The 25,766-nt window shown below is 42.1% G+C and overlaps 1 protein-coding gene across 7 annotated transcripts in view; it reads left to right on the plus strand.

Moving 5' to 3' along the window:
* The first annotated feature begins 14,598 nt into the window (after positions 1-14,598).
* Positions 14,599-25,766, plus strand: part of LOC111966578 (signal peptide, CUB and EGF-like domain-containing protein 3) — a 177,615-nt gene continuing 166,447 nt past the window's right edge. For all 7 annotated transcript variants that reach the window (XM_070444530.1, XM_070444532.1, XM_070444531.1 and 4 more), the window contains exon 1: positions 14,599-14,961. In XM_070444530.1, coding sequence (XP_070300631.1) covers positions 14,856-14,961 — 106 coding nt within the window. In that variant the 5' untranslated portion in view covers positions 14,599-14,855. The remainder of the gene's footprint in view (positions 14,962-25,766) is intronic.

Here is a 25,766-nt window from a genome sequence, read left to right on the forward strand (position 1 = left end):
GCTGTCTGCTTTGCTTAATATAAGGAATTTGAAAGTATTTATACTTGTACTTTTACTTTTGATACTTAAGTATATTTTAGCAATTATATGTACTTTTAATACTTAATTATATTTAAAACCAAATACTTTTAGACTTTTACTCAAGTAGTATTTTACTGGGTGACTTTCACTTTTACTTTTTCTATGAAGGTATCTGTACTTTTACTCAAGTATGACAATTGGGTACTTTTTCCACCACTGATTTTACCTTAGGGCATTTCCATGTAAAAGGACCCATGAGTACAAAGTTCATAGGAGCATGTCAAATTGGGTGTCAAATGAAAGCTAAGAGTCTATTATTATTGTTTACATTGTGACATATATATAGCCATTTTCCATCTTAAAAATGTGGAATAAGCAAAGGCTTTGATTTCTGGTCAAATATATGGTTAAAAAAAAGAAGAAACCCGCACACTGCTCTTGATAGTATCACTGCTCTTTAATAAGCTTTACGTATCAGACTCAAGGCCTTTGTCAGAGCTTTTGTGAGTTTAAAAATAATTAGCATCCTTATGTAGACAGCTCCATCCACATCCGTTTTCTAAGAAGAGGCTACTCTCTACAATGTGACAATGAAACTCTTGATTTGGCATTGGGGAAAACACGAGATGAACTGCCACAAATAAAGAGCCATTAGAGTTAAAGAACACTGTAATGTTCACCACCACATATACTTTGAACTCGCGCAAAGTGGGAGATGCTGTCAAGAAACACTGGCATGTTTTATCATCGGACCCAGCTGAATTTAAGAATTTACCACTTATTGCATATAGGAGAGGTCGCAATTTACGCGATAAATTGGTCGATGCCAACAGCCAAAATAAAATCAGCCAGGCTCTTTTACGCCCTCTTCCGAATGGTAGCTATAAATGCAGAGGTTGCGCACAGCGTAACAACATGATGAAGTGTGAATATATCTACCACCCATATACAGGAAAATGGTTCCAAATTAATGACATTATTACGTGTTCTACTACACATGTTATCTACATGATTAAATGTCCATGTGGGCTGTGGTATGTAGGTAAAACCTCTTGTTCTTTCATGCAGAGAATTAGTGAACATTAAAGTTCAATAAGGAGAACGACAGGGATTATCCAATCGCAGTACATTTTAATGACCAAAAACGTGACATTTCTACCTGTAGATTTTGTGGCATAGAGAAAGTTAAGATATCAGGCAGGGGAGGTGATATAAATAATACTCTGAACAAAATATAATGTTTTGGGATTTTCACCCTCCAGACATTCTTTCCTAAAGGTCTTAATGATGAAATGCCTATGTATGTTATGTTGTAAATGTGAACATTTTTATTTATTTTTATTTCACCTTTATTTAACCAGGTAAGCTAGTTGAGAACAAGTTCTCATTTACAACTGCGACCTGGCCAAGATAAAGCAAAGCAGTGCGACACAAACAACAATACAGAGTTACACATGGAATAAACAAGCGTACAGTCAATAACACAATAGGGAAAAAAGAAAGTCTATTTACAGTGTGTGCAGATGACGTGAGGAGGAAGGCAATAAATAGGCCATAGTAATTTCAATTAAATTACAATTTAGCAGATTACCACTGGAGTGATAAAAACAATATGGGAATGAGGTAGGTAGATTGGGTGGGCTATTTACAGATGGACTATGTACAGCTGCAGCGATCGGTTAGCTGCTCAGATAGCTGATGTTTAAAGTCAGTGAGGGAATTATAATTCTCCAGCTTCAGCGATTTTTGCAATTTGTTCCAGTCACTGGCAGCAGAGAACTGGAAGGAAAGGCGGCCAAAGGAGGTGTTGGCTTTGGGGCTGACCAGTGAGATATACCTGCTGGAGCGCGTGCTACGGGTGGGTGTTGTTATCGTGACCAGTGAGCTGAGATAAGGCGGAGCTTTACCTAGCATAGACTTATAGATGACCTGGAGCAAGTGGGTCTGGCGACGAATATGTAGCGAGGGCCAGCCGACTAGAGCATACAGGTCGCAGTGGTGGGTGCTATAAGGGGCTTTGGTAACAAAACGGATGGCGCTGTGATAGACTGCATCCAGTTTGCTGAGTGTAGTATTGGAAGCTATTTTGTAGATGACATCGCTGAAGTCGAGGATCGGTAGGATAGTCAGTTTTACTAGGGTAAGTTTGGCGGTGTGAGTGAAGGAGGCTTTGTTGTGAAATTGAAAGCCGATTTGATTTTGGATTGGAGATGTTTAATGTGAGTCTGGAAGGAGAGTTTACAGTCTAGCCAGACACCTAGATATTTGTAGTTGTCCACATATTCTAGGTTAGAACCGTCCAGGGTAGTGATGCTAGTCGGGCGGGCGGGTGCGGGCAGCGAACGGTTGAAAGCATGCATTTGTTTTTACTAGCGTTTAAGAGCAGTTGGAGGCCATGGAAGGAGTGTTGTATGGCATTGAAGCTCGTTTGGAGGTTAGTTAACACATGAATAAATGCCACCATTTCAAATTACTCTGACGTTGTTCTTGAGTTGTACCCAATGATTTATGAAAACTTGCTTGGTGGTTCGATGTCCTCATTGTGGTTTTACAGACGTGTTTAATACGTTTTATGTACACTATTAGAATATTTATAAAATTCACATTGTTATATTTGGTAACACTTACTTATTTTCCCTCGACTCCAAACCCATTCGAAGCATGGTACGGATGTGGGTGGAGCTATGTCTACATAAGGGTGCAATTATTATTTTTTTAACTCACAAAAGCTCTGACGAAGGCCTTGAGTCTGATATGTAAAGCTTATTAAAGAGCAGTGATACTATCATGAGCAGTGTGTGGGCTTCTTATTTTTTCTCATCTTATTCAATTGTTACCATGAACCTGCAACAAAGATAGCTCAGATGTGTGAGTGCCTTTTGAATTTTGGTACAATATATGGAAAAGGGGTCTTAGACATCTACCAGAAAATGTCTTAAAAGTTATTTGAAATACATCAAACACATTAATATTGAACTGAAGACCCCTGCCAAGTAATGTAAACACATATTTAGTTTTGGAGAAATTATTTACTTTAAGAAAGTTTAAGAAACATTGCCTTGTGACTTGTAATTCCGTTACTAAAAACCCACATATCTTTAATATATTTTCTAATTTCTCTCCCTCATGAGGAGAGAGGATAATAAAAGTTAAAAGAAGTAACAAGTAAAAGTAAACTTACCAATTAGTTATAGTGTTTTAAATATGTTTAATTGCCACATACACCAGATAAGTGCAATGAAATGGGTTGTTTTACAGGGTCAGCCATAGTATCGGGATGACCCTGGAGCAAATTAGGGGTAAGTGCTTTGCTCAAGGGCACATCGACAGATTTTACACCTTGTCGACTTGGGTATTCAAACCAGCGACCTTTCGGTTACAGGCCAAATGCTCTAACCGCTAGGCTACCTGCCGCCCTTCAGGACACATTACCATGAAGAGAACGATATTCATATCCATAATTATGCATTTCTGTAGCTGACATCCAATTCTTTCTGCAGACATCTTTGAATCTTAATTCGGAGTAAATATTTCGTTTTTGGGAAACGTGGTCACATAAAAAACAGAGGGAGATTTTACCGTAATTCTGTATCCAAATTTTGCATCTGCACAGTTCTTCCAGTAAATGTGTTTCTGTGAAATGTGTTGTGTGAATTGTTCAAAGCTGTCCTTGTTCATAGAGTTGTATGGTTTGTTAAACTTTTTCTGTTTTCTGCAATGCATGGTATAAAATATTGTATCAAACGATAACGCACGTGATTTTGAAACTTTTTTTTTCTCCAATTGCTGCTTCAAGTTTGTATCTGTGGAATTCGGCTCACGTTCCCTGAGAGGTGGGACAGCTTTGAGGTGCATGTTGCTTCAGGAATGAATGAGTGAGTCCGTGCCAAACTGACAGTACGCAGTCTGTCTCTGTGCCAATGAGAGCCCAGCCTAAGGCACTTCCTCCCTTCACTGTTCAGGCCTAGAGCAGGAGTACCAGATAAAGGGGGAATCTGCTGTTGCTACATTTTTTTACTTATAAATTAACGATATGTACCCATTGATTCTTGAAGAATATAACTTATAAACGCCTTATGAGCATACTTCAACTGTTGTATCCCATCAGAACCCAAAATATAAGCTTGTTTTACTCCAATGTTTGTAAACAAAGTAAATGTAAACAAACACTATATAGCCTCAAAACATGGTTAAACTACACATGTTATATCATGGATGGTTAGTCCTTGCATCCAGAGCTCTGTCTATTAATTTAAGAGTGGTTACATTTCTCCAACCCCATCCCTCAGCTTTTTACTGAAACAATGTTATACACTTTATTGCTTCATCTGCTGATTGCTTCTTTAAAGGGAATCATTGATGAGCAAATACAGAAATAAGAGTGCTTTGTGCTTCTCTGTGACATGATTATGTTTTATTTATTTTATTTAACCTTTATTTAACTAGGCAAGTCAGTTAAGAACAAATTCTTATATACAATGGTAGCCTACCCCGGCCAAACCCAGACGACGCTGGGCTAATTTTGCCCTATGGGATTCCCAATCACGGCCGAATGTGATGCAGCCTTGATGATGGTGACATGATGATCGAAATATGCTATTTAGAACACACATGCATCTCTGACATGTAGAATAAGGAATCCCATCAGCTCTATTATTGGTATTTCTGCAACGTTAATAAAGTACGTTTTCATACTGAACATGGCCAGAAACAGGTGGTCAACCTTCAGAGCTTGTGTGAGCACCATGCTGCCACTAGAGGGCAGTCCAGGTTTGTGCTGGATGGTTTCTGCTGAATAGGTGTGTAGGCAGTCGTCTGTAAACCTATGCAGACTAGTCTCTCCTCACAGCAGATTGGTACAGTGAGACTATAGAGGGGTACGGTAAATGCACAGTCATGATTGAGGCTGTAACGTCATGTGCTGATAGAAGACAACGTACTGTTTACAGACCACTTTATGAAGGACTGCTGGTGTTGCCCTTATTTTCATGTGCACAGCTACACAGGCCTTCTTACAGCTTTACCACTTCACTCACTTAACAGCTGTTGCATTTAACTGCCTGTTGTAATCATAATATCCCGACAAGCATTGATCTGAAATCATTTCAGGCAGGCAGAACAAACAGACTTCAAAACAAATTGATGGGCTTTACCGTAATCCTCTTTCATACCCCCCTGTTAGATGTTCATAATGACCAAATTGCTCCAGAGTGTTTCAAACAAAATGATGCTGCATATGGTGCGGATTTAATGAGGATTTATTTATGTATTTTCTATTGTTGCCGAGGAATGAGGTGATGTGAGCACAGTCATCCAAAAACAAAAGCTACGGGAGGATAAACAGTCTGCAACGTTGCTCTCTCATAGAGAGTGTTCCCTGTTACTGTCAAGATTATATTTATATAATGCCATTATAATTATATAATGCCATTATAATTATATAATACCATTATAATTATATTTATATAATGACAATATAATTATATTTCTATAATACCATCAGAACTATATTTATATAATACCATCAGAATTATATTTATATAATGACATTATAATTATATTTATATAATACCATCAGAATTATATTTATATAATGCCGTTATAATTATATTTATATAATACCATTATAATTATATAATACCATTATATTTATATAGTTGACAATATATATTAGATCGATATAGATCCATTCAGAATTAATATATAAAATGCCCGTATAGATTATGAGTTAATAATTACCATTATACAATATTAAACCATTAAGTTTATATAATGATATAATTAGGATTGGAATAATAACCATCAGAATTAATATTTGATATAGAATGGCCGTTAATAATTATATTTATATAATGCCATTAGAATTATATTTATATAATGCCGTTATAATTATATTTATATAATACCATTATAATTATATTTATATAATGCTATTAGAATTATATTTATATAATACCATTAGAATTATATTTATATAATACCATTAGAATTATATTTATATAATGCCATTAGAATTCTCCATCTGTAGGCTGCGAGAGGGAAATAATTACTTTTAACAGCTTTCTCTTTGGCGATTACACAGATCAATAAATGAGCAGCGAATGAATGACTAATGTCCACAAATGTAATATCAATATTATGTGTTTAATGTGTTTCATATTCCATACCATTTATCATAAGCCATTAAGTAATTCATTTTGTACAAAATGTTGGTAATTTGTACCTCACTAATAAGAGGAATTGCCTCCACTTAAATTAACAGCATGCCTCCAGTTAACAGTATAAATGTTGAACTGTTGAATTGTGTTTTATTTAGCCTTGTATCAATTTTAACCTGCTTCCACTGGAGGTTTAAAATTAACTCTTAAGGCTGAGTAACAAAAAACAATTTGTTTTGCAGCCTCGAAAAGTGAAACCTTGGCTGACCCTGCCCACCTGAAAAAAATACTACATTATACTGTAGAATACTTCAGTACTTACTGTAGAATTCTATAATGAACTGTAGTATAAGCTACTGTAGAATACTATACTACACACTGTAGTAACCCTTTATCATGTGTAGTACTTACTATAGAATGTTGTAGTATACTGTTGAAAACTACAGTAAATACTACAGTATTATCCAGAAGAAGAAAAAAACTGTAGTAAATACTACAGTAAAGTCCGCAAAAACACTACAGTCCGCAAAAACCCTACACTTTTTTAACTATAGTAAATACTACAGTATATAATTTGCATATACCCTGCCCGTTCCCCTCCCCCATATTGCAATTTGTCCCACCCCTAAGTGAGAAACCTACAAGCCAAGTATAGACATTTTGTGTTCCCTACAAGTCATAGAAAAGAGCAGAAGTGCTGAACTATCTGTTCAGATCCCAATCCTACCTACAGGTTATGGAAATGTTCTGTTTTAGTATTTCTTCAGTAGGTTTTCTGAAGGAGGAAGCAAAAACACTACAGTAATGTCTGCAGTATACTACAGTCTCCAAAAACGCTACAGTAAATACTGCAGTATACTACAGTCTCCAAAAACGCTACAGTAAATACTGCAGTATACTACAGTCTCCAAAAACTCTACAGTAAATACAGCAGTATACTATCAATCAAATGTATTTATAAAGCCATTCTTACATCAGCTCATGTCACAAAGTGCTGTACAGAAACCCAGCCTAAAACCCCAAACAGCAAGCAATGCAGGTGTAGAAGCACGGTGGCAAGGAAAAACTCTGAAACTCCCTACATTCTGCAAAAACAGCACATTAATTACTATAGTACATACTACAGTTATTTTACTACAGTATTTAAACTATAGTTAACTGTAAATACTACAGTATACTACAGTGAATACTATAGTATTTATACCATAGTATCCTATTATCATGACACAAGGCGAGACCCAGATGCAGACACAGGAGGCAGATGGTTGGAGTCAAAAGGAGTAGGCAAGAGTGGTCGTGGACAGGCAAAAGGTCAAAACCAGATCAGAGTCCAGGAGGTACAGAGTGGCAGACAGGCTCGTGGTCAATGCAGGCAGAAAGGTCAGACAGGCAGGTACAGAGTCCAGAAACAGGCAAGGGTCAAAACCCAGAGGACCATAAAAAAGGAGAATAGCAAAAAGCAGGAGAACGGGAAAACCGCTGGTTGACTTGGAAAACATACAAGACGAACTGGCACAGAGAGACAGGAAACTGTCACGTTCGTCGTATGGAGGAAGACAGGAGGACCAAGGCGCAGCGTGATACGAATACATTCTTCTATTTATTTAACACGAAACGAAGAACACTTAAACAAACTTTACAAAAACACAAAACGACAACGTGAAGCTATATAATCAACAAGTGCAGACACAGGCAACTTACACATAGACAATAACCCACGAAACTACCCAGAATATGGCTGCCTAAATATGGTTCCAATCAGAGACAACGATAAACAGCTGCCTCTAATTGAGAACCAATCTAGCAACCATAGACATACAACACCTAGACTAGTAAACACCCTATAAACAACAAAATCCTAGACAAGCAACACATACATCCCCCATATCACACCCTGACTAACCAAAAATATAAAAGAAAACAAAGATAACTAAGGTCAGGGCGGTGACAGTCCCCCCCCCCCCCCCCAAAGGTGCGAACTCCGGCGCAAAACCTGACACAGAAGGGGAGGTCCGGGGGCCTTCTTACGGCGGTGGCTCGGGTGCGGGCACGTGGACCCCACTCCACCATAGTCATTTACCCCGCTTTGGTGGCGCCTCTGGAGCGGGGACCCTTGCAGGCGAGTCCGGACTGAAGACCATCGTAGAGGGCGCACTGGACGGAGGGGCAGCTCCGGACTGAGTGGTGGTCGCTCGGACTGAGGGCATCTCCGTACTGAGGGGCAGCTCAGGACGAGGGTAGCTCCGGGACTGACGGGCAGTCCGGACTGACGGTGCACTCCGGAACTGAGGGCAGCTCCAGGAGACTGAGGGGCAGCTCCGCTGAGGGGTAACTCCGGACGGGGCAGGCTTCGGACTGAGGGGCAGCTTCGGACTGAGGGGCAGCTCCGGACTGAGGGGTAACTCCGGACTGAGGGGCAGCTTCGGACTGAGGGCAGCTCCGGACTGAGGGCAGCTCCGATGAGGGGCAGCCCGGACTGTCGGGCGGCTCTGGCAGCTCTGACTGGCGGGCGCTCTGGCAGCTCCTGACTGGCGGCGGCTCTGGCAGCTCCTGACTGGCGGCGCTCTGGCAGCTCCTGAACTGGCGGGGGGCTCTGGCAGCTCCTGACTGGCGGGCGCTCTGGCGGCTCTGACTGTCGGCGCTCGGGCGGCTCCTGACTGGCGGACGGCTCTAGCGGCTCCTGACTGACGACGCTCTAGCGGCCTCCTGACTGACGGGCGGCTTCAGCTCTCGCGACGACGGCGGCTCTAGCGCGCTCAGGACAGACGGGCGGCTCTGACGGCTCAGGACAGACTTGCGGCTCAGGCGGCGCTGGACAGACGGGCGGCTTCAAGCCGGCGCTGGACAGACGGGCGGCTCAGGCCGCGCTGGACAGACGGGCGGCTCAGGCGGCGCTGGACAGATGGGCGGCTCAGGCGCGCTGGACAGACGGGCGGCTCAGCGGCGCTGGACAGACGGGCAGCTCAGGCGGTGCTCTACAGAGGGAGCAGGAACAGGGATACTGGACCCTGGAGGCGCACAGTAGGCCTGGTGCGTGGTGCCGGAACTGGTGGTACCGGGCTGGGAACACGCACCTCAAGGCTAGTGCGGGGAGCAGGAACAGGGCATACTGGACCCTGGAGGCGCACAGTAGGCCTGGTGCGTGGTGCCGGAACTGGTGGTACCGGGCTGGGGACACGCACCTCAAGGCGAGTGCGGGGAGAAGGAACAGTGCATACTGGACTGCCGAGGCGCACTATAAGCCTGGTGCATGGTGCCGGAACTGGTGGTACCGGGCTGGAGACACGCACCTCAGGGCGAGTGCGGGGAGGAGAAACAGGGCGTACAGGGCTCTGGAGACGCACAGGAAGCCTGGTGCGTGGTGTTGGCACTGGTGGTACTGGGCTGGGGACACGGACCTCAAGGCGAGTGCGGGGTGCTGGAACTGGAGGCCTGGTTCGTGGCGCCGGCACCGGAGGACTGGTGCGAGGGGCTGCCACAGGAGAGCTGGTGCGTGGGGCTGCCACAGGAGAGCTAGTACGTGGGGCTGCCACAGGAGGTGCAGGATTAGGGAGGCGCACAGGAGGCCTGGTGCGTGGGACTGGCACTGTCATTACCAGACGGTTAGCACGCACCTCAGGACGAGTATGGAGAGCTGACTCAGGTAACATCAAATCCCGGACACGCTCCTTCGGGCGGATGTCGTGCCTCATGCACCAACACAGCAACTCCATCATTTCACTCTCCTCCAATTTCCCCATTAATTCCTTCACAGTCTCTGCTTCACTCCCCTTGCTCACCTCCAATTCCACCCCGACTGGCTCTGGTTCCATCTTCGGCTCCTCACGGTAAGCACGGGAAGTTGGCGCATGTCTCCTACCTGAACTCGCCACATTCCCCGTGTGCCCCCCCCCAAGACATTTTTGGGGCTGCCTCTCAGGCTTCCAGCCGCGCTGCCGAGCTAGCTCCTCATAATGCCACCTCTCGGCTTTCGCTGCCTCCAGCTCTGCCTTGGGGCGGCGATWTTCACCCGGCTGTTCCCATGGTCCCTTGCCGTCTAATATTTCCTCCCAAGTCCATTGCTCCACAAAGCGCTGTTCCTTCCTTTCACGCTGCTTGGTCCAGTTGTGGTGGGTTATTCTGTCACGTTCGTTGTTTGGAGGAAGAGAGGAGGACCAAGGCGCAGCGTGATACGAATACATTCTTCTATTTATTTAACACGAAACGAAGAACACTTAAACAAACTTTACAAAAACAACAAAACGAACGTGAAGCTATATAATCAACAAGTGCAGACACAGGCAACTTACACATAGACAATAACCCACGAAATACCCAACGGAATATGGCTGCCTAAATATGGTTCCCAATCAGAGACAACGATAAACAGCTGCCTCTAATTGAGAACCAATKTAGGCAACSATAGACATACAAACACCTAGACTAGTAAACACCCCATAAACATACAAAACCCCTAGACAAGTCAAAACACATACATCCCCCATGTCACACCCTGACCTAACCAAAATATAAAGATAACAAAGATAACTAAGGTCAGGGCGTGACAGAAACCCAGGGATAAATACACTGGGGAAAATAAGCGACACCTGGAGGCGGTGGAGACAATCACAGGGACAGGTGAAACAAATCAGGGCGTGTGGGAGAGTGACCCAGAGAGCTCAGAGTGGCGTGGTTGTTTTAATCTCTTTCAGAGGAATAATTTATTTTCTCCAGAGTAAAAAAAGATGTTAGGACTGATCTTGACCTGTGCCACTTAGTCTGAATGTTTTGTATGAAAACTTTTACTCAACAAAGCATCTCTGCACCATCTCTGCATTTGTGTTTTCTCTCGTCGGTTTGTCAAGGTTAAGTTCTAGGGAACAGACAGAGAGGAGTGAATGAACGCCTTAGAGATGTATTTTCAAATAACATATTTCTTCAAAAGGAGCAAAGTTTCATGTCATTCTACTGTGAGCGTGCTTTTCTACTAGGTTAAGATACAAACCTAGCAGAAATCTATGACCCTCATCTACTGTAGGCCTTGTTAAATGCTGACTGGGATAAAGGCATACACGTTGTGCCGTATAGCTAGACACGGAGGTCATGGTACTTCCACATAATTCCTCGTCGCTCTTGGGGCAGGCGTTCGTCATCTGACTGTATCTGTGTGGGAGATTGGCAGGTCTCATCCTCTGACTGTACCTGTGTTGGAGATTGGCAGGTCTCATCCTCTGACTGTACCTGTGTTGGAGATTGGCAGGTCTCNTGACTGTACCTGTGTTGGAGATTGGCAGGTCTCATCCTCTGACTGTACCTGTGTTGGAGATTGGCAGGTCTCATCCTCTGACTGTACCTGTGTTGAAGATTGGCAGGTCTCATCCTCTGACTGTACCTGTGTTGGAGATTGGCAGGTCTCATCCTCTGACTGTACCTGTGTGGAAGGTCTGCCTCAGGCTGGATCTTAGTTGATCATAGGGGGATTCGTGGAGATGCTCTGCAGTCTGTACAGTAAAGCCACTACTGAGTATGCAGCTCTTACCCAGCCTATTTAGCTCATTCAAATAGGTCACCACCAAAACATGTGGGAGATAATCACCCATAGCCTTGGAGCACAGTTTTGACATTCCTACTCATGCAAAGGTTCCAAATCATCTAACCCTCAATCGATTCTAAGTTTACCTCCCCCCATCTGATCCCCTGTGGAGCTGGCATGGTCAATGCCCAAATACCCTGCTGTGTTGCTTGGAGGGAGAAGATGGAGAATGAGTAATGTACCATCTTGGTCCTGTGTGGCTCAATTGCTAGAGCATGGCGTTTGCAACGTCAGTGTTGTAGGAAAATGTAAGCAAGCATTACTGTACATTTAAGCAAGCACTACTACATGTAAAATGGTATGGTAGAGTGAGTCCCATTGCTGAAGTATATGATGCCATTTGGTTACATAGTGGGGCTGTGTGCTTATCTAATAGGAGAAGCCTGTATTGCAGCCTGCAGCTGTATTTTCCCAGTCTCTTTCTTTACCCTACAGGCATACTCTTTCCTTTTCCTCCGGATTCACAGTGTAACTGAAGTCCTTTCATGACAACTAGGGTCATAAATTAAACATTACCTGGGCTTCTCTTATGCGTCTGTTCAAGTAAAAATAGGTATGTTTGTGTGTAGAGTGATGCCCATGCACACCCCTCTACCATTAATGAAGTAAGTGTTACTGCTGTACCCATATGAAAAACTATGCATCACTTACAGCTTCCAGGCTCAGGCCCCTGCCACTGTGGCCTGACTTTCTCTGGCTCCCCAGTGATTCTCAGCTCATTTGGTTATACAGGGGCTCACAATTACCTGGAGATTTGGGGTTTGGGATATGGATATTTACATATTTCTTCTGACAGATGTTATTATAATTACACAGGCCAGGCTGCCAGACTTCACAATTTGGATCTGAATGGTCATTACTATGAATCCTTTCAAATGATGTATGCTACAAGCCAGGAGGGATTTCTTTTAAAGGGCATTTTTATACTTTGTCTGATTATTCCTGGTTATAAAAACAACTCTAGGGAAACCATTAAGATTCACGACATGAACGTTCACAACAGAGGAGTACCATCCATGTTGATTTTTTTCTTCAAAATTAGATGCACGTCCATAAAATAGTATATGATCAGGCTTCATTTTACCACCCAAATATTAATATGGAGCATTAGACATTGCCAGAAAGTGTCTTCCATTCTGCAAGGCAAAAACAAAGAACAAATACTTAATCAAAGATTAAACTTGGGTAAAAAAAAGAAGAATAAAGAAACCTTAATGTTCCTCTGTACCTTTCAACTATTGAAACATGTTTTCATTTTATCAGCCACAGAGATATCCATCTTTATGGACAAGCTTTTATCAGATTGTTTGCTATCAAAACATTTAACATTTAACATTTAACATTTAAGTCATTTAGCAGACGCTCTTATCCAGAGCGACTTACAAATTGGAAAAGTTTCCGTTATCTTACTAAGCCTGTAGAAAATAGATTTTTTTAAATCTCCAAATCAATTTTAATGCGAGACCCTAATTGCATTTTTGATTAAAGAGAAATAAAACAGGGAAGCTAGAGAACATCATTATTGAGCATTATCTTTCTCAAAACAAATGTAAACTTAAAGCGTATTGCACCAGTACAGCAGATGAAATCCTAGAGGAAATGAAATATAATAAGCATATCTTCTGTCTAATACTGATGCAGCGCTGAATCTAATCTCCATGTTCCAATCTCCAGTCTTCTTTTAACTCTTTCAAGTTGAAAAGCACCCATGATGCACTGCCACAATGAAAGAACAGGAACATGCTGATTCTTGTTTGCATTTCCTTTTGTTCAGCTTTTATTGATTCTTTAAAAGAGACAAGGAGGTAGAGACTAGCTGCACAACACAAAGACATATTCATTAATGGGACACTTATCCTCTAGGAGGCAAGCAGTATAGGCTTGGCCTGCTGTAAATAAAAAGGAAATGTATAATTTGAGGGATGTTAACAGGCAGGTGATGTGAAATTTAGGCTGCTTGGAGATATCCTTTGCTGGGTTTTAGAAGATGTGAAAACCTATTTGTGAGGTGTGGCCAGGGAAATGTAATACTTTTTCTGTCTGCCTTGTGTAGCCTACACATGGGTATAGCAATAGGCAAATTCAAGTGATGGTGCAGAGAAAGTGGAAAGGGTACAAACTCATTTGAAAAAGGAGTAGGCGTATGTATACAAAAAGATTATATAAAATGCCAGACTTGTGTTTTTCATTTATGTAAAGCCAGCATGTAAATCCAGCGGAACAAATATATGAGTAAAATGTGATAATTAAACTGAATCTCCTGCAGGCTATTGCTAAATAGCAGATCATGTCATGGTGATTATTGCTCTCTAGATCTTTTTGAATGCGATTTGCTCCTGACTTTTTTTGAGGTGGCAAAAATAGGTAATAATAATTTTGTACGAGAAGCAATCATGGGAGATAGAGTGTACACGAGAGCTCGCGTAGCACACGCAGAGACTACAACCTGTTCGCGGTCATTGTGCATCGGGTGCTATCAACACAACTCCTTATATTTGTCATTGTATGTGTCAGTTGCAGGTTTTCATTTTTTCCCCCGCACTGCTCTTTTCCCTTGTCTGTGGGGAAAGTGTCCAAGTTGGTTGTGGTGTGGCGCGCGGTCCATAGATTGCACCCAGAGTTTGACCTTTCGCCCACGGAAGTCTCCTCCATGACAACCCCCGACTTCGTTCCAACCAGCAGCTGATTGTAAATTCCTGCAGAAAAATAAACACTTGCAAGTAGTTGGAGAAAGAGAGAGAGCGCGTGTGGGAGAGCGAGAGCAGGAGCAATGCGCGGATCCTCATCTCTCCACCCCTTTCCTCCTCTCTACCTCACTCCATCTCTCTCAAACGTCCCTCTGCCTTATATTGAAATTGGTCTGGGTCGAACAGGATCACAGAACACCGCTTCTCTATTGCTGCACATTGTCGGGTATTCCGCAAAACCCGATCACTTGAAACACAATAAGCAGACACAAAGGAAAGGACATAGTACCACAATATATTTTTAAAGGTGGAACACGTTTTTCTTATAAAAGAAATACCGTCCGTTTGTGCGTGTTAAGCGTTGTAAAGTAGGTGTTTAACTACAGTATAACTGTCCAACTACAGTATAAAGTAGCCATGCATCTGCACATTATAATGCGCGCTAGCATTGGATTAGTCGGTTTCTGTCTGCTTGCCTTTGTCCAACAGCCAGCTCGCGCTTCAGGAGGCAAATCCACTCAAGGTAAGTTTTCCCATCAAAATCCCTTTATTCCTCCAGGCTGTATCTTTCAGACCCTGGGGAGCAGCTATGATTATTTAGTGCAGATTTCATTACCTCAATCCGCTGTGCATTGTGAATTTGTAAGCTAATGCCTGACCAATTTCTAATTGAGTTACATATTAGTTCATTTTTAAAGATTACACACACACACACACCAATAAATTCAGCATCTCACAATAAAAATTTAAAAACGAAATATGCCTCATTCATCCTATTCAACATTATATTATATTTAATGAACAGGCACACTGGTAAGCAAATTGAAAACTCTTTTAGTAGGCTGATGCAAAATATGTTTATTTATTAAGTACCTAGGAAATTCCACTCTGTTTAAATATTGTTTTGCACTTGCATGTGTCCTGAGATCAGGAAATAGTTTATTCTGTTGCATGCCCAGACTATATTTGTCTCCCCATGATGTTTAAGCTACTGCTGCACTTTTCTGAGACTGTCACAAAAGTGGAAAATTAACCTGTTTTATAGGTCTGATCCAAAACCGTTAATCAATGTTTAAATCCCTCTGACACTCCCATTTTCTAACCATGGAGATAAACTGGCGACACTTCAAACAACAACAGTGTGATCAGAACAGGTTTGTTGAGAACTTCAAGAACAGAGTAGTTATTAATGAAAGAGAGAGACCATCAAGATGTATTTATCACTACCAAGCCAAGTATTTGAAAAATACTCTGTAACACTCACATGGAGCAGAAGGGCTCTCCCTAGTCTCTCTGTCAAAGCCTCCACTGAGCTAGGCTACAGTACTGCACCCGGGTTGCTTTCATGTCTTGCCGCCTCTGTTTGATTCATACACAGATTGTGCCTCAAGGCTTTAAGGTGAAAAACTCTAAATCCTCATTGAGCACTCAGACTAAAGATGTTGATGATTATGAGGATTAGGGTAATGAAAGTCAATGAAAATGCGTGGACGATGCAGGTCATAGGACAACATTTTACTTGCAGTTATAAGTCATCCATCCACACAATAAAAGGGCTGAAATAAGTTGCTGCCTGGGTGCTGTTTTCTTACCTATTTACTATTTCCTCTCTTCTGTCTGTTTCTCTCTTTAAATAATAAGAATATGCTTACTCATGTCAATCTGTAGCAACCAGATCTATATATGCCAGGGACAGAGCACAGTGTGTGTGTGCAAACCTCAGCAGCTTTGGTTATGTTTCACACAAAGATAGACACAAAAAGACATCCCTCGGCCCGTCAGGCAAGGAGTGTGGGGGGGGACTATTTAGCATCCTGGGTGGTCGGCCCCCACTTGTGAGAGAACCGAATATTTACATTCTGCAATTATAACTACTTTTTTCTAACTTAATTTCCCACAACATCGATTACACACTTGCTTGTCATGTGGAATGTTACCGGAACAGTGTTATCACTCAGTAATGGCATGCACCTGTTTGTAGCTTAAGTGACATAGCCTGGCAGAGAATGGACTCTGTGAAAACAGAAGTCTTAAGAGTGGGAGGATAGTCTATGAATAATGTGCAGTTAGTAATATTTGTATGGCTTTTTATCTTTAGACATCTATAAGAGGGAGAGATGAGATGGAGAAGGAGAGATGAGAGAGGGAGAAAGATGAGAGAGCGGGAGAGAGATGAGATCAAGAGGAGAGAGGAGAGATGAGAAAGAGAGAGAGACAGATGAGATCGAGAGGAGAGATGAGAAAGAGAGAGACAGATGAGATCGAGAGGAGAGATGAGAAAGAGAGAGAGACAGATGAGAATCGAGAGGAGAGATGAGAGAGAGATGAGATCGAGAGGAGAGATGAGATCGAGAGGAGAGATGAGAAAGAGAGAGAGACAGATGAGATCGAGAGGAGGGAGAGGAGAGATGAGAGAGAGAGAGATGAGATCGAGAGGAGAGATGAGAAAGAGAGAGAGAGAAGAATGAAGAGAGGAGGAGAAGATGAGAGAGAGATGAGAAGAATCGAGAGGAGAGATGAGAGAGAAGATGAGATCGAGAGGAGAGATGAGAAATGAGAGAGAGACAGATGAGATCGAGAGGAGGGAGGAGAGATGAGAGAGAGACAGATGAGATCGAGAGGAGGGAGGAGAGATGAGAGAGAGAGAGATGAGATCAAGAGGAGAGATGAGAAAGAGAGAGAGACAGATACTGGAACAATAAAAGGCACAATTTGTCAGGTCAATATTGATTCAACAAAGATGTTGGTGACAAGCCCCTTTGTCCTTCATCAAATGAACTAAGGAATATTGTGGAGGATATGGTGAAGAACAGGTAAAAAAAGAGGAGGATGAAGAAGGGAAATTAGACCGGTTAGAGGTGCAGGTGGAGAGAGAGAAAGGAAAAAGGGAAATAGTGAAGGGCCTTGGACAAGGCTAATCACTGAGCCTTTGAGCTAACCTCAAGTCGGAAGTTCCTGGCTAGCTAATACAGCGCCAAGGCAACCGTTGGTGAGGTCCTGACATGCTGTGATGCGGTGCAGAGCGGTGGCTGTGTTGGTGTAACCTTTGCTCCTGGGCCCGAGGGTCTCTCTGGAAGGCAGAGCTCCTACTGCAGCCAGGGAGGGAGCCAAAGGCAGCAGCCCTCAGCCCTGAGCCACAATGTGGGAACCAACCAGCCCTGGCCTGGAGGGAGCGACTCAGCAAAATGAGGCCCAAGTGGAGCGAGGGAGGGAGGCCTAGAAGTGGTGTGTCTTCCACAAAGAATGGGATGGAAGGAAGGCCAGAGGTTCCCCCCCTCCCTTTTGCTTTTATCCCTCCTCTCCTTTGTTTGCTTTGTCTTCTTTTTCTTTTCTTTATACTAAATGAATTAGTCATGTCTGATTCCACCGTCTGCCATAGGCTATGGCTGTGTGTGTGTGTTACAGGCATGCACAAGATCTATTTAATGGGGCTCCTATTCCTCAATTTGTTATCCTCTAGTTGTAAATCATTAAACCTGTCCGGTCCTCATACATTCTCTGTCGTGGAAGGTGAAGATGTTAATAGATTTGCACTGCTTTTCTTAGCAAATATTGCAGGCATTTACCTGTGAAAGTCAAAGCTGTACAATTAATGAAAGTCAAATACCGACATCTCTTGTGATCTCTTGGCAATGGTTCCTGGTAACCACATATGAAGCCACATGAAAATATCTGTTTAAATGGTGCTTTTCTTCCTGCTCAGCTTTCTGGGCTTGCACCACCCTAAGAACACCACAGAAGAAGAATGCAACTATTGTGGAGACAACATTCTATTCTCTGTGATCATCGTGGACCATGGCCAGTCCTTTCCCACTTTGGCACACATCTCATCACATTCACTCTTAGGTGCTGGCTGTGAGCATTCATTTGTCTAGACAGCAGTGGTATTTGTTGTGCTATTACAGTACTGTTATCTACTCACAGAGTGGATATGTGCCTTAAAGCGTACTGATGTCAAAGTCCCTTTCAGTGTGCCAAGGTATTAGGGATTCAGGGGTTTTGGCATATCTATTTGACACGCAGAACACCTTTTCTTTATTATTTACTGAATATAGCTCCAGGTCACATATTCAAATGGATGTATGAAATTACATTTACATCTCTCAAGATATTTGCTGCTGTTGTGTATGTTTTTCTCTTTGCTGTCCTTTTCTTCTTCTTAATCAATACATCACGGTCGTCATGGAAGCCTGTCAGGGTCATTGATCTTCATGAGTGTAGAGTAGACAATCAATTTAGCTGTGCTTTGCCACTCTGAGAATGGATATTCGGATACGACCTGCCTGAGAAGTGGTGCTCCAATACCACTGGACATGTTGTTACAGAGCAGCTGAGTGAAAGGAGGGAGATCATAATCTTTGCAGTGGTTGAGTGGTTGAAACGATTGATAACAGTTCCGTCCAAGACAAATATACAGTCTGAATAGTGAACATGGCTTTGATCTTTAAGGACATGTGGTGATGACGTTAGGACAAGCATAGATCTGATACTGGTCTAGTTTGCATATTGATATACACTGAGTGTACAAAACATTAAGAACACCTACTCTTTCCATGACATAGACTGACCAGGTGAATCCAGGTGAAAGCTATGATCCCTCATTGATGTCACCTGTTAAATCCACTTCAATCCGTGTACATGAAGGGGAGAAGACAGGTTAAAGAAGGATTTTTAAGCCTTGAGACAATTGAGACATGGATTGTGTGTGTGTGCCATTCATGGGCAAGACAAAATATGTAAGTGCCGGTCTGGACTAGGGCTGTCTGGACTAGGGCTGTTGCGGTCGTATTACCACCACACCGGCAGTCATGAGTCATGACCGCAGTAAAATTCCACAAGACCGTTGAGTCAAGGTAATCTCCTGTTATGCACTCTGGACATGCTTTGGTAGTACCCAACTTGCTAACAACCATCAGGTTCTAATGGCCTGGTACTCAGGGCTCTATTGTCCTTCCATCACGTCCTAATGGCCTGGTACTCAGGGCTCTATTGTCCCTCCTTCAGGTCCTAATGGCCTGGTACTCAGGGCTCTAATTGTCCCTCCATCAGGTCCTAATTGGCCTGGTACTCAGGGCTCTATTGTCCCTCCATCAGGTCCTAATGGCCTGGTACTCAGGGTTCTATTGTTCCTCCATCAGTTCCTAATGGCCTGGTACTCAGGGCTCTATTGTCCCTCCATCAGGTCCTAATGGCCTGGTACTCGGGGCTCTATTGTCCCTCCATCAGGTCCTAATGGCCTGGTAACCAGGGCTCTATTGTTCCTCCATCAGGTCCTAATGGCCTGGTACTCAGGGCTCTATTGTCCCTCCATTAGGTTCTAATGGCCTGGAACTCAGGGCTCTATTGTCCCTCCATTAGATCCTAATAGGCCTGGTAAGCAGCCCGCTATTGTCCCTCCATCAGGTCCTAATGGCCTAGTACTCAGCCTGCTATTGTCCCTCTAACTACTCTGACATCAATGCAAATACAACGAAAATCAAACACTTATCATCAAAACATCATCATGCTTTTAAAACTCACCTCACTATGATGATCGATTTGAAGTAAGAAGTTCAACAGCAGGTTGAAACTGAGTGGAAAACATGGTCATTGTGGATGTTGTTTCAAAGCCTAACACAACAAAATGGACAGTGCAATCTAAGGTGATGATTCATTCAAAACAACCATATGCGTATTAGAGTTTATGCATACGCATAGGCTTATGAGCCCAAGCCCCACCAAAAAACGGAATTAAAATGATGATTGTGCCGTTACATAGCCTACCGCATATTACGCATCTCATTAAAACATAAAACTGATTTAAGATGTCTTTGGTACATAATTGGTGTAGCCTATACTCAAAAATTAAACAAATTTGAGTAATCGCCTTTGAGTGTGGACTGTATTATTATGCATACTGGATGGACTGGTTACAATATGCTACGCTACAAAATGTCGATCTATGAGTCTTGGAGAGAATGTGTAGCCCTAGGCCATGCTGTTGGTTCATAGATTGTGCAGGGCAATTTTGAATAGCCTAGTAATAGGGATTTTTTTTCAGATTTTCATAATTAATTGGGTGACACATTTTTAGCTATACAGAATATATCACCACTATGCATTTCCATCTCCTCTCTCTACTTTATTCCTTTCTCGAGCCCGCAGAGGGGCTGCCAACACTTTAGTTAAATATTTTTTGTTGTGAAAACATGTTACTGTCGATGTTCCCGAACAGATTTCACTTTGTTTCCCAAATGAAGCACTGGGTAGCTGCAGCAACAAGGTTTGAGAGCCCATGGCATACAGAGTTTGGGTGGAATATCACCTGTCGCGCAGCGAGAGTATGCTCCTCAAACAGTGGTTGATGCATGGAGTGAAATAAGTGTTTTTATATTTATTTCTCAGCTGCTCATATTAAGTACATGCTCCACTACTGTATAAAACCGAAGTAGCCTACCTGGCAAAAATGGACCAGCGGAAAGTGTGCAGCCTCCATTTGCTATTGGAGTGCATACAGATGACATGTAGTTTTTCCCCTGCCCGGTTCCTGCCCATTTGATCATGGGTCATTCTAAATCAAAACTTTCACATACAGTACCAGTCAAAAGTTTGGACACACCTATTCATTAAAGTTGTTTTTTTAATTTTTTTTATTACTATTTTCTATATTGTAGAATAATAGTGAAGACATCAAAACAATTAAATAACACATATGGAATCATATAGTAATCAAAAAAGTGTTAAACAAATCAAAATATATTTTAGATTCTTCAAATTAGCCACCCTTTGCCTTGATGTCAGCTTTGCACACTCTTGGCATTCTCTCAACCAGTTTCACCTGGAATGCTTTTCCAACAGTCTTGAAGGAGTTCCCACATATGCTGAGCACTTGTTGGCTGCTATTCCTTCACTCTGTGGTCCATCTCATCCCAAACCATCTCAATTGGGTTGAGGTCAGGTGATTTTGGAGTCCAGGTCATCTGATGCAGCACTCCATCACTCTCCTTCTTGGTCAAATAGCCCTTACACAGCCTGGAGGTGTGTTGGGTCATTGTACTGTTGAACAACAAATTGTACTCCCACTAAGCGCAAACCAGATGGGATGGCGTATCGCTACAGAATGCTGTGGTAGCCATGCTGGTTAAGTGTGCCTTGAATTCTAAATAAATCACAAACAGTGTCACTAACAAAGCACCCTCACGCCATCACACCTCCTCCTCCATGCTTTACGTTGGGAACCACACATGCAGAGATCATCCATTCACCTACTCTGCGTCTCACAAAGGCAAGGCGGTTGGAACCAAACATTTCAAATTTGGACTAATCAGACCAAAGTTCAGATTTCCACCAGCCTAATGTCCATTGCTCATGTTTGGTTACTCTGATGAACGTATCCTCTGCAGCAGAGGTAACGCTGGGTCTTCCTTTCCTGTGGTTGTCCTCATGAGAGCCAGTTACAGCACTTGATGGTTTTTGCGACTGCACTTGAAGAAACTTTGACAGTTCTTGATATTTTTCGGATTGACTGACCTTCATGTCCTGAAGTAATGATGGACTGTCATTTTTCTTTGCTTATTTTAGCAGTTTTTGCCATAATATGGACTTGGTCTTTTACCACCCCTACCTTGTCACAACACAAATGATTTGCTTAAATGCATTAAGAAGGAAAGAAATTCCACAAATTACCTTTTAACAAGGCACAACTGTTAATTGAAATGCATTCCAGGTGACTACATTATGAAGCTGGTGGAGAGAATGCCAAGAGTGTGCAAAGCTGTCTTCAAGGCAAAGGGAGGCTTTTGAAGAATCTCAAATATAAAATATATTTTGATTTGTTTAACACTTTTTTGGTTACTATATGATTCCATGTGTGTTTTTTCATAGTTTTGATGTCTTCACTATTAGTCTAATCAAATCAAATCAAAGTTTATTTATCACATGTGCCGAATACAACAGGTGTAAACCTTACAGTGAAATGCTTACTTATAGGCTCCAATAGTGCACAAAAGGTATTAGGTGAACAATAAGTAAGTAAAGAAATAAAAACAACAGTAAAAAGACAGTGAAAAATAACAGTAGCGAGGCTATAAAAGTAGCAAGGCTACATACAGACACCGGTTAGTCAGGCTGATTGAGGTAGTATGTGCATGTATATATGGTTAAAGTGACTATGCATATATGATGAACAGAGAGTACAATGTAGAAAATAGTAAAAATAAAGAAAAACTCTGAAATGAATAGGTGTGTCCAAACTTGACTGGTACTGTATTAGTAAAGACAAGATTCAATTGAGAATAGTATGATGGGTGAAAATATGATCCCTTGATGAGAGAACAGCTGTGCAGCCTGAGGTGAGGAACAGAGCCCAAGCTTTTTTTGCTACTTCAAATCATCAATAGTCTATAGTCACATCAAGCAGCCCATATATTTTTTTTATTTCTAAGACATTCTACATTTTGTATCATTCACAACCAAAGTTGCAAAATAACTTTAAATCTACCTGTTTCAAATTATCACTTCTACGCTCAACATAACCATTTCATATGTGCACTCGCTCCAGAATGGTAAAAATATCCTTTCTTTTTTATTCAGCTAAGTTCAATTATGTTCTTCTTACTATAAAATCTGATAAAATAAAATAAGGGCACGGGACTTATAAGCATATCTTGTCTGCTAAATTAACAAGACCACAGCCTATGGCATGGAGCAGAGCGAGATAACAACTCATATTCTATTCTTCTGAAATACATTTTTGTCATATCATGTTTCTTCAGACCTGACAAAATAAATAATGGATTTATTGTGATGGTGTGTATTAAATTGATTTATTATACTTTTTTAAGCGTATATGTTCCAAAGGCACACATCAGTGGCTTGTATGCAGTTTGTATGTTTGGAGGCCTGGAGATGCTAAATGTGTTTATGTTAATTAATGGTCAATTACCTTGAGACCGGCAGTCTTTTGATAATAACCTGCTGACAAAATGTAATGACCGCCACAGCTCTAGTCTGGAACGAACCAAATCTGATCCAAACATAGACATCTATTATTGGTTAAGATTTGGTCCGGACTGGACTAAAAAAACATCAAAAAAATCAAGGCCAGTCCGGAGTGCACCAAAGGGAATGGGCTAAAATTCACCCAACTTATTGTGGAAAGCTTGTGGAAGGCTACCCGAAACATTTGACCCAAGTTCAACAATTTAAAGGCAATGCTACCAAATACTAATTGAGTGTATGTAAACTTCTGACCTACTGGGAATGTGATGACAGAAATAAAAGCTGAAATAAATCCTTCTCTCTACTATTATTCTGACATTTCACATTCTTAAAATAAAGTGGTGATCCTAACTGACCTAAGGCAGATAATTTTTACTTGGATTAAATGTCAGGAATTGTGGAAAACTGAGTTTAAATGCATTTGTCTAAGGTGTATTCCGACTTCAACTGTATATTTAAAATAATATTTATTTATAAAAATATATATTTGGAGGATTGGAAATGATGCAGAAAATTTCAATTGATAGAAGCCCCAATCTATTTGCAAAAAATAAAAAAATAATAAAAAATAGTCAAACATTTTATCTCCTACAGAATAGGCTGCAGAAAAAGCCACATACTCTTTATACCATATCCTATATCTGTTGCATCATTTATGTTAGATAATTTTTGGACTAAACTTTGGTGGACACCACAGCGATGGGTCTCTCCAACAGCACCCTGGAGAGGCGTGCTGGGAATGGACAATCAAAATATTTTGCCCCCCTTGGCTTTGACAACGTGGGCATTGCTTATCACAGGGCGGCATCAACGCTCCCCTAAAAAGCCCATATGCCACTGGTTGAGAGAAATTGCCATTGTTTTTGGGCAGAATTATGTGAGGTTTTATGTGTGGTTGTTGGAGGTGCGTCTTGGTCAGTTTAGCTCAGAAAATGCCGCCCTGGTTAATTTGCCGCATAATCCTGCCTAATGAGCGGGCCGGCCGTGGTGTTTATTGTCTATGATGCTATTGTTTCTAAGTTTCTCTTTGACAGAGGTTCTAGAGGGGCATAGTGTAGGCAAAGCATGGTAGAGAACAACACAGTCAGCCAGTTAGCATGCATGTTTACAGCCATGTGTAAAAGCTGGGCTGTCTGGCACAGGCCATGACCCAGGCCAGTTCTGTGGCCCCACCACTGGCCAGTCTCTCGCTTTCATCCTGGCTGCTGGAATGTAAAACCAATACACTTTCTCCTTGCCAACGGTGTGTGAAATATTTAAAGTGTCAGAACTAGGGAAATAATGTATGGGATCTCTATTCTTTCTCTGTGACTGTTCCACTCTTGGTTACTAAAGAGAAAATGTCAGAAGCGTTCACAGCAAATGTATAGATCTGGCCTGGGTGAAGGGGTAACATTTTTGTTGTTATTGTGTTGAGCTCAGGATAAACACAAGTCTGTTTGCTCTAAGGTATTTGTTACACTCTAGGTTGTTAAGAAAACACTGCTTGGGTTAGCCAATGAAAGCGGTTTGCCAGTAGGCAGTGTTGTCAGACACAGGGTCAAATTAATCGGCAGGATTTGGGGCTCCCTCCAAAAGAGAAATATGTATTAAGTTATATGAAATAAGTTATTTATATTTAATTTGTGAGAATCCTTCTGGAGTCGGTTTGGGGGTTTGACTGAAGTAGTGCTCCTGCCTTGGTATCTGAGCCTTGTTCTGGATGTGTGAGATTGTGTCTTCAGGTTTGGGTTGTCATGGGGCATTCAGAACCTGCCCACTGCCCAGGGGAAGCAATCAGGTCTGGGTTGTCATGGGGCATTCAGAACCTGCCCACTGCCCAGGGGAAGCAATCAGGTTTTTTACACGCCTCATAACTCTGTCATGGCACCTTTTCTTCTCCCCTGGAGCAGAGAAACCAGTTTATCAGCACCCAGCAGATCAACCCCACAATGCCAGTGCTCCAGCGCTCCTATGCTCAATTAGGATGGTCTTAATGCTGACAGAGGAGGTAGCTTCTACATGGACAGGACAGTGAAAATCTGTCCCAACGTACACACTCACCCTCCCTCCCTTCCTACATAAATACATGGACAAGCACGTGAAAACACCAACATTTACTGACAAGATTACACTCAACACACACATGAAGACACACAAATCCAAACAATGGGGCCAGACTCAGGCTGTTCCTCCACACCCTCCCAAACTGAGACCCCTAGCTCTTAGAAGCCCATTTATTTATTGGGCTGTAATGTAATAAGTGTGCTTCAAATGAGGCCTGTATTACTTGTTCTCTGCGCTGTGGTGGGACATCTGATTGCTCTCTCTCTCTCTCTCTCTCTCTCTCTCTCTCTCTCTCTCTCTCTC

Source organism: Salvelinus sp. IW2-2015, linkage group LG7 (genome assembly GCF_002910315.2).
Source record: "Salvelinus sp. IW2-2015 linkage group LG7, ASM291031v2, whole genome shotgun sequence".
Taxonomy (NCBI): domain Eukaryota; kingdom Metazoa; phylum Chordata; class Actinopteri; order Salmoniformes; family Salmonidae; genus Salvelinus; species Salvelinus sp. IW2-2015.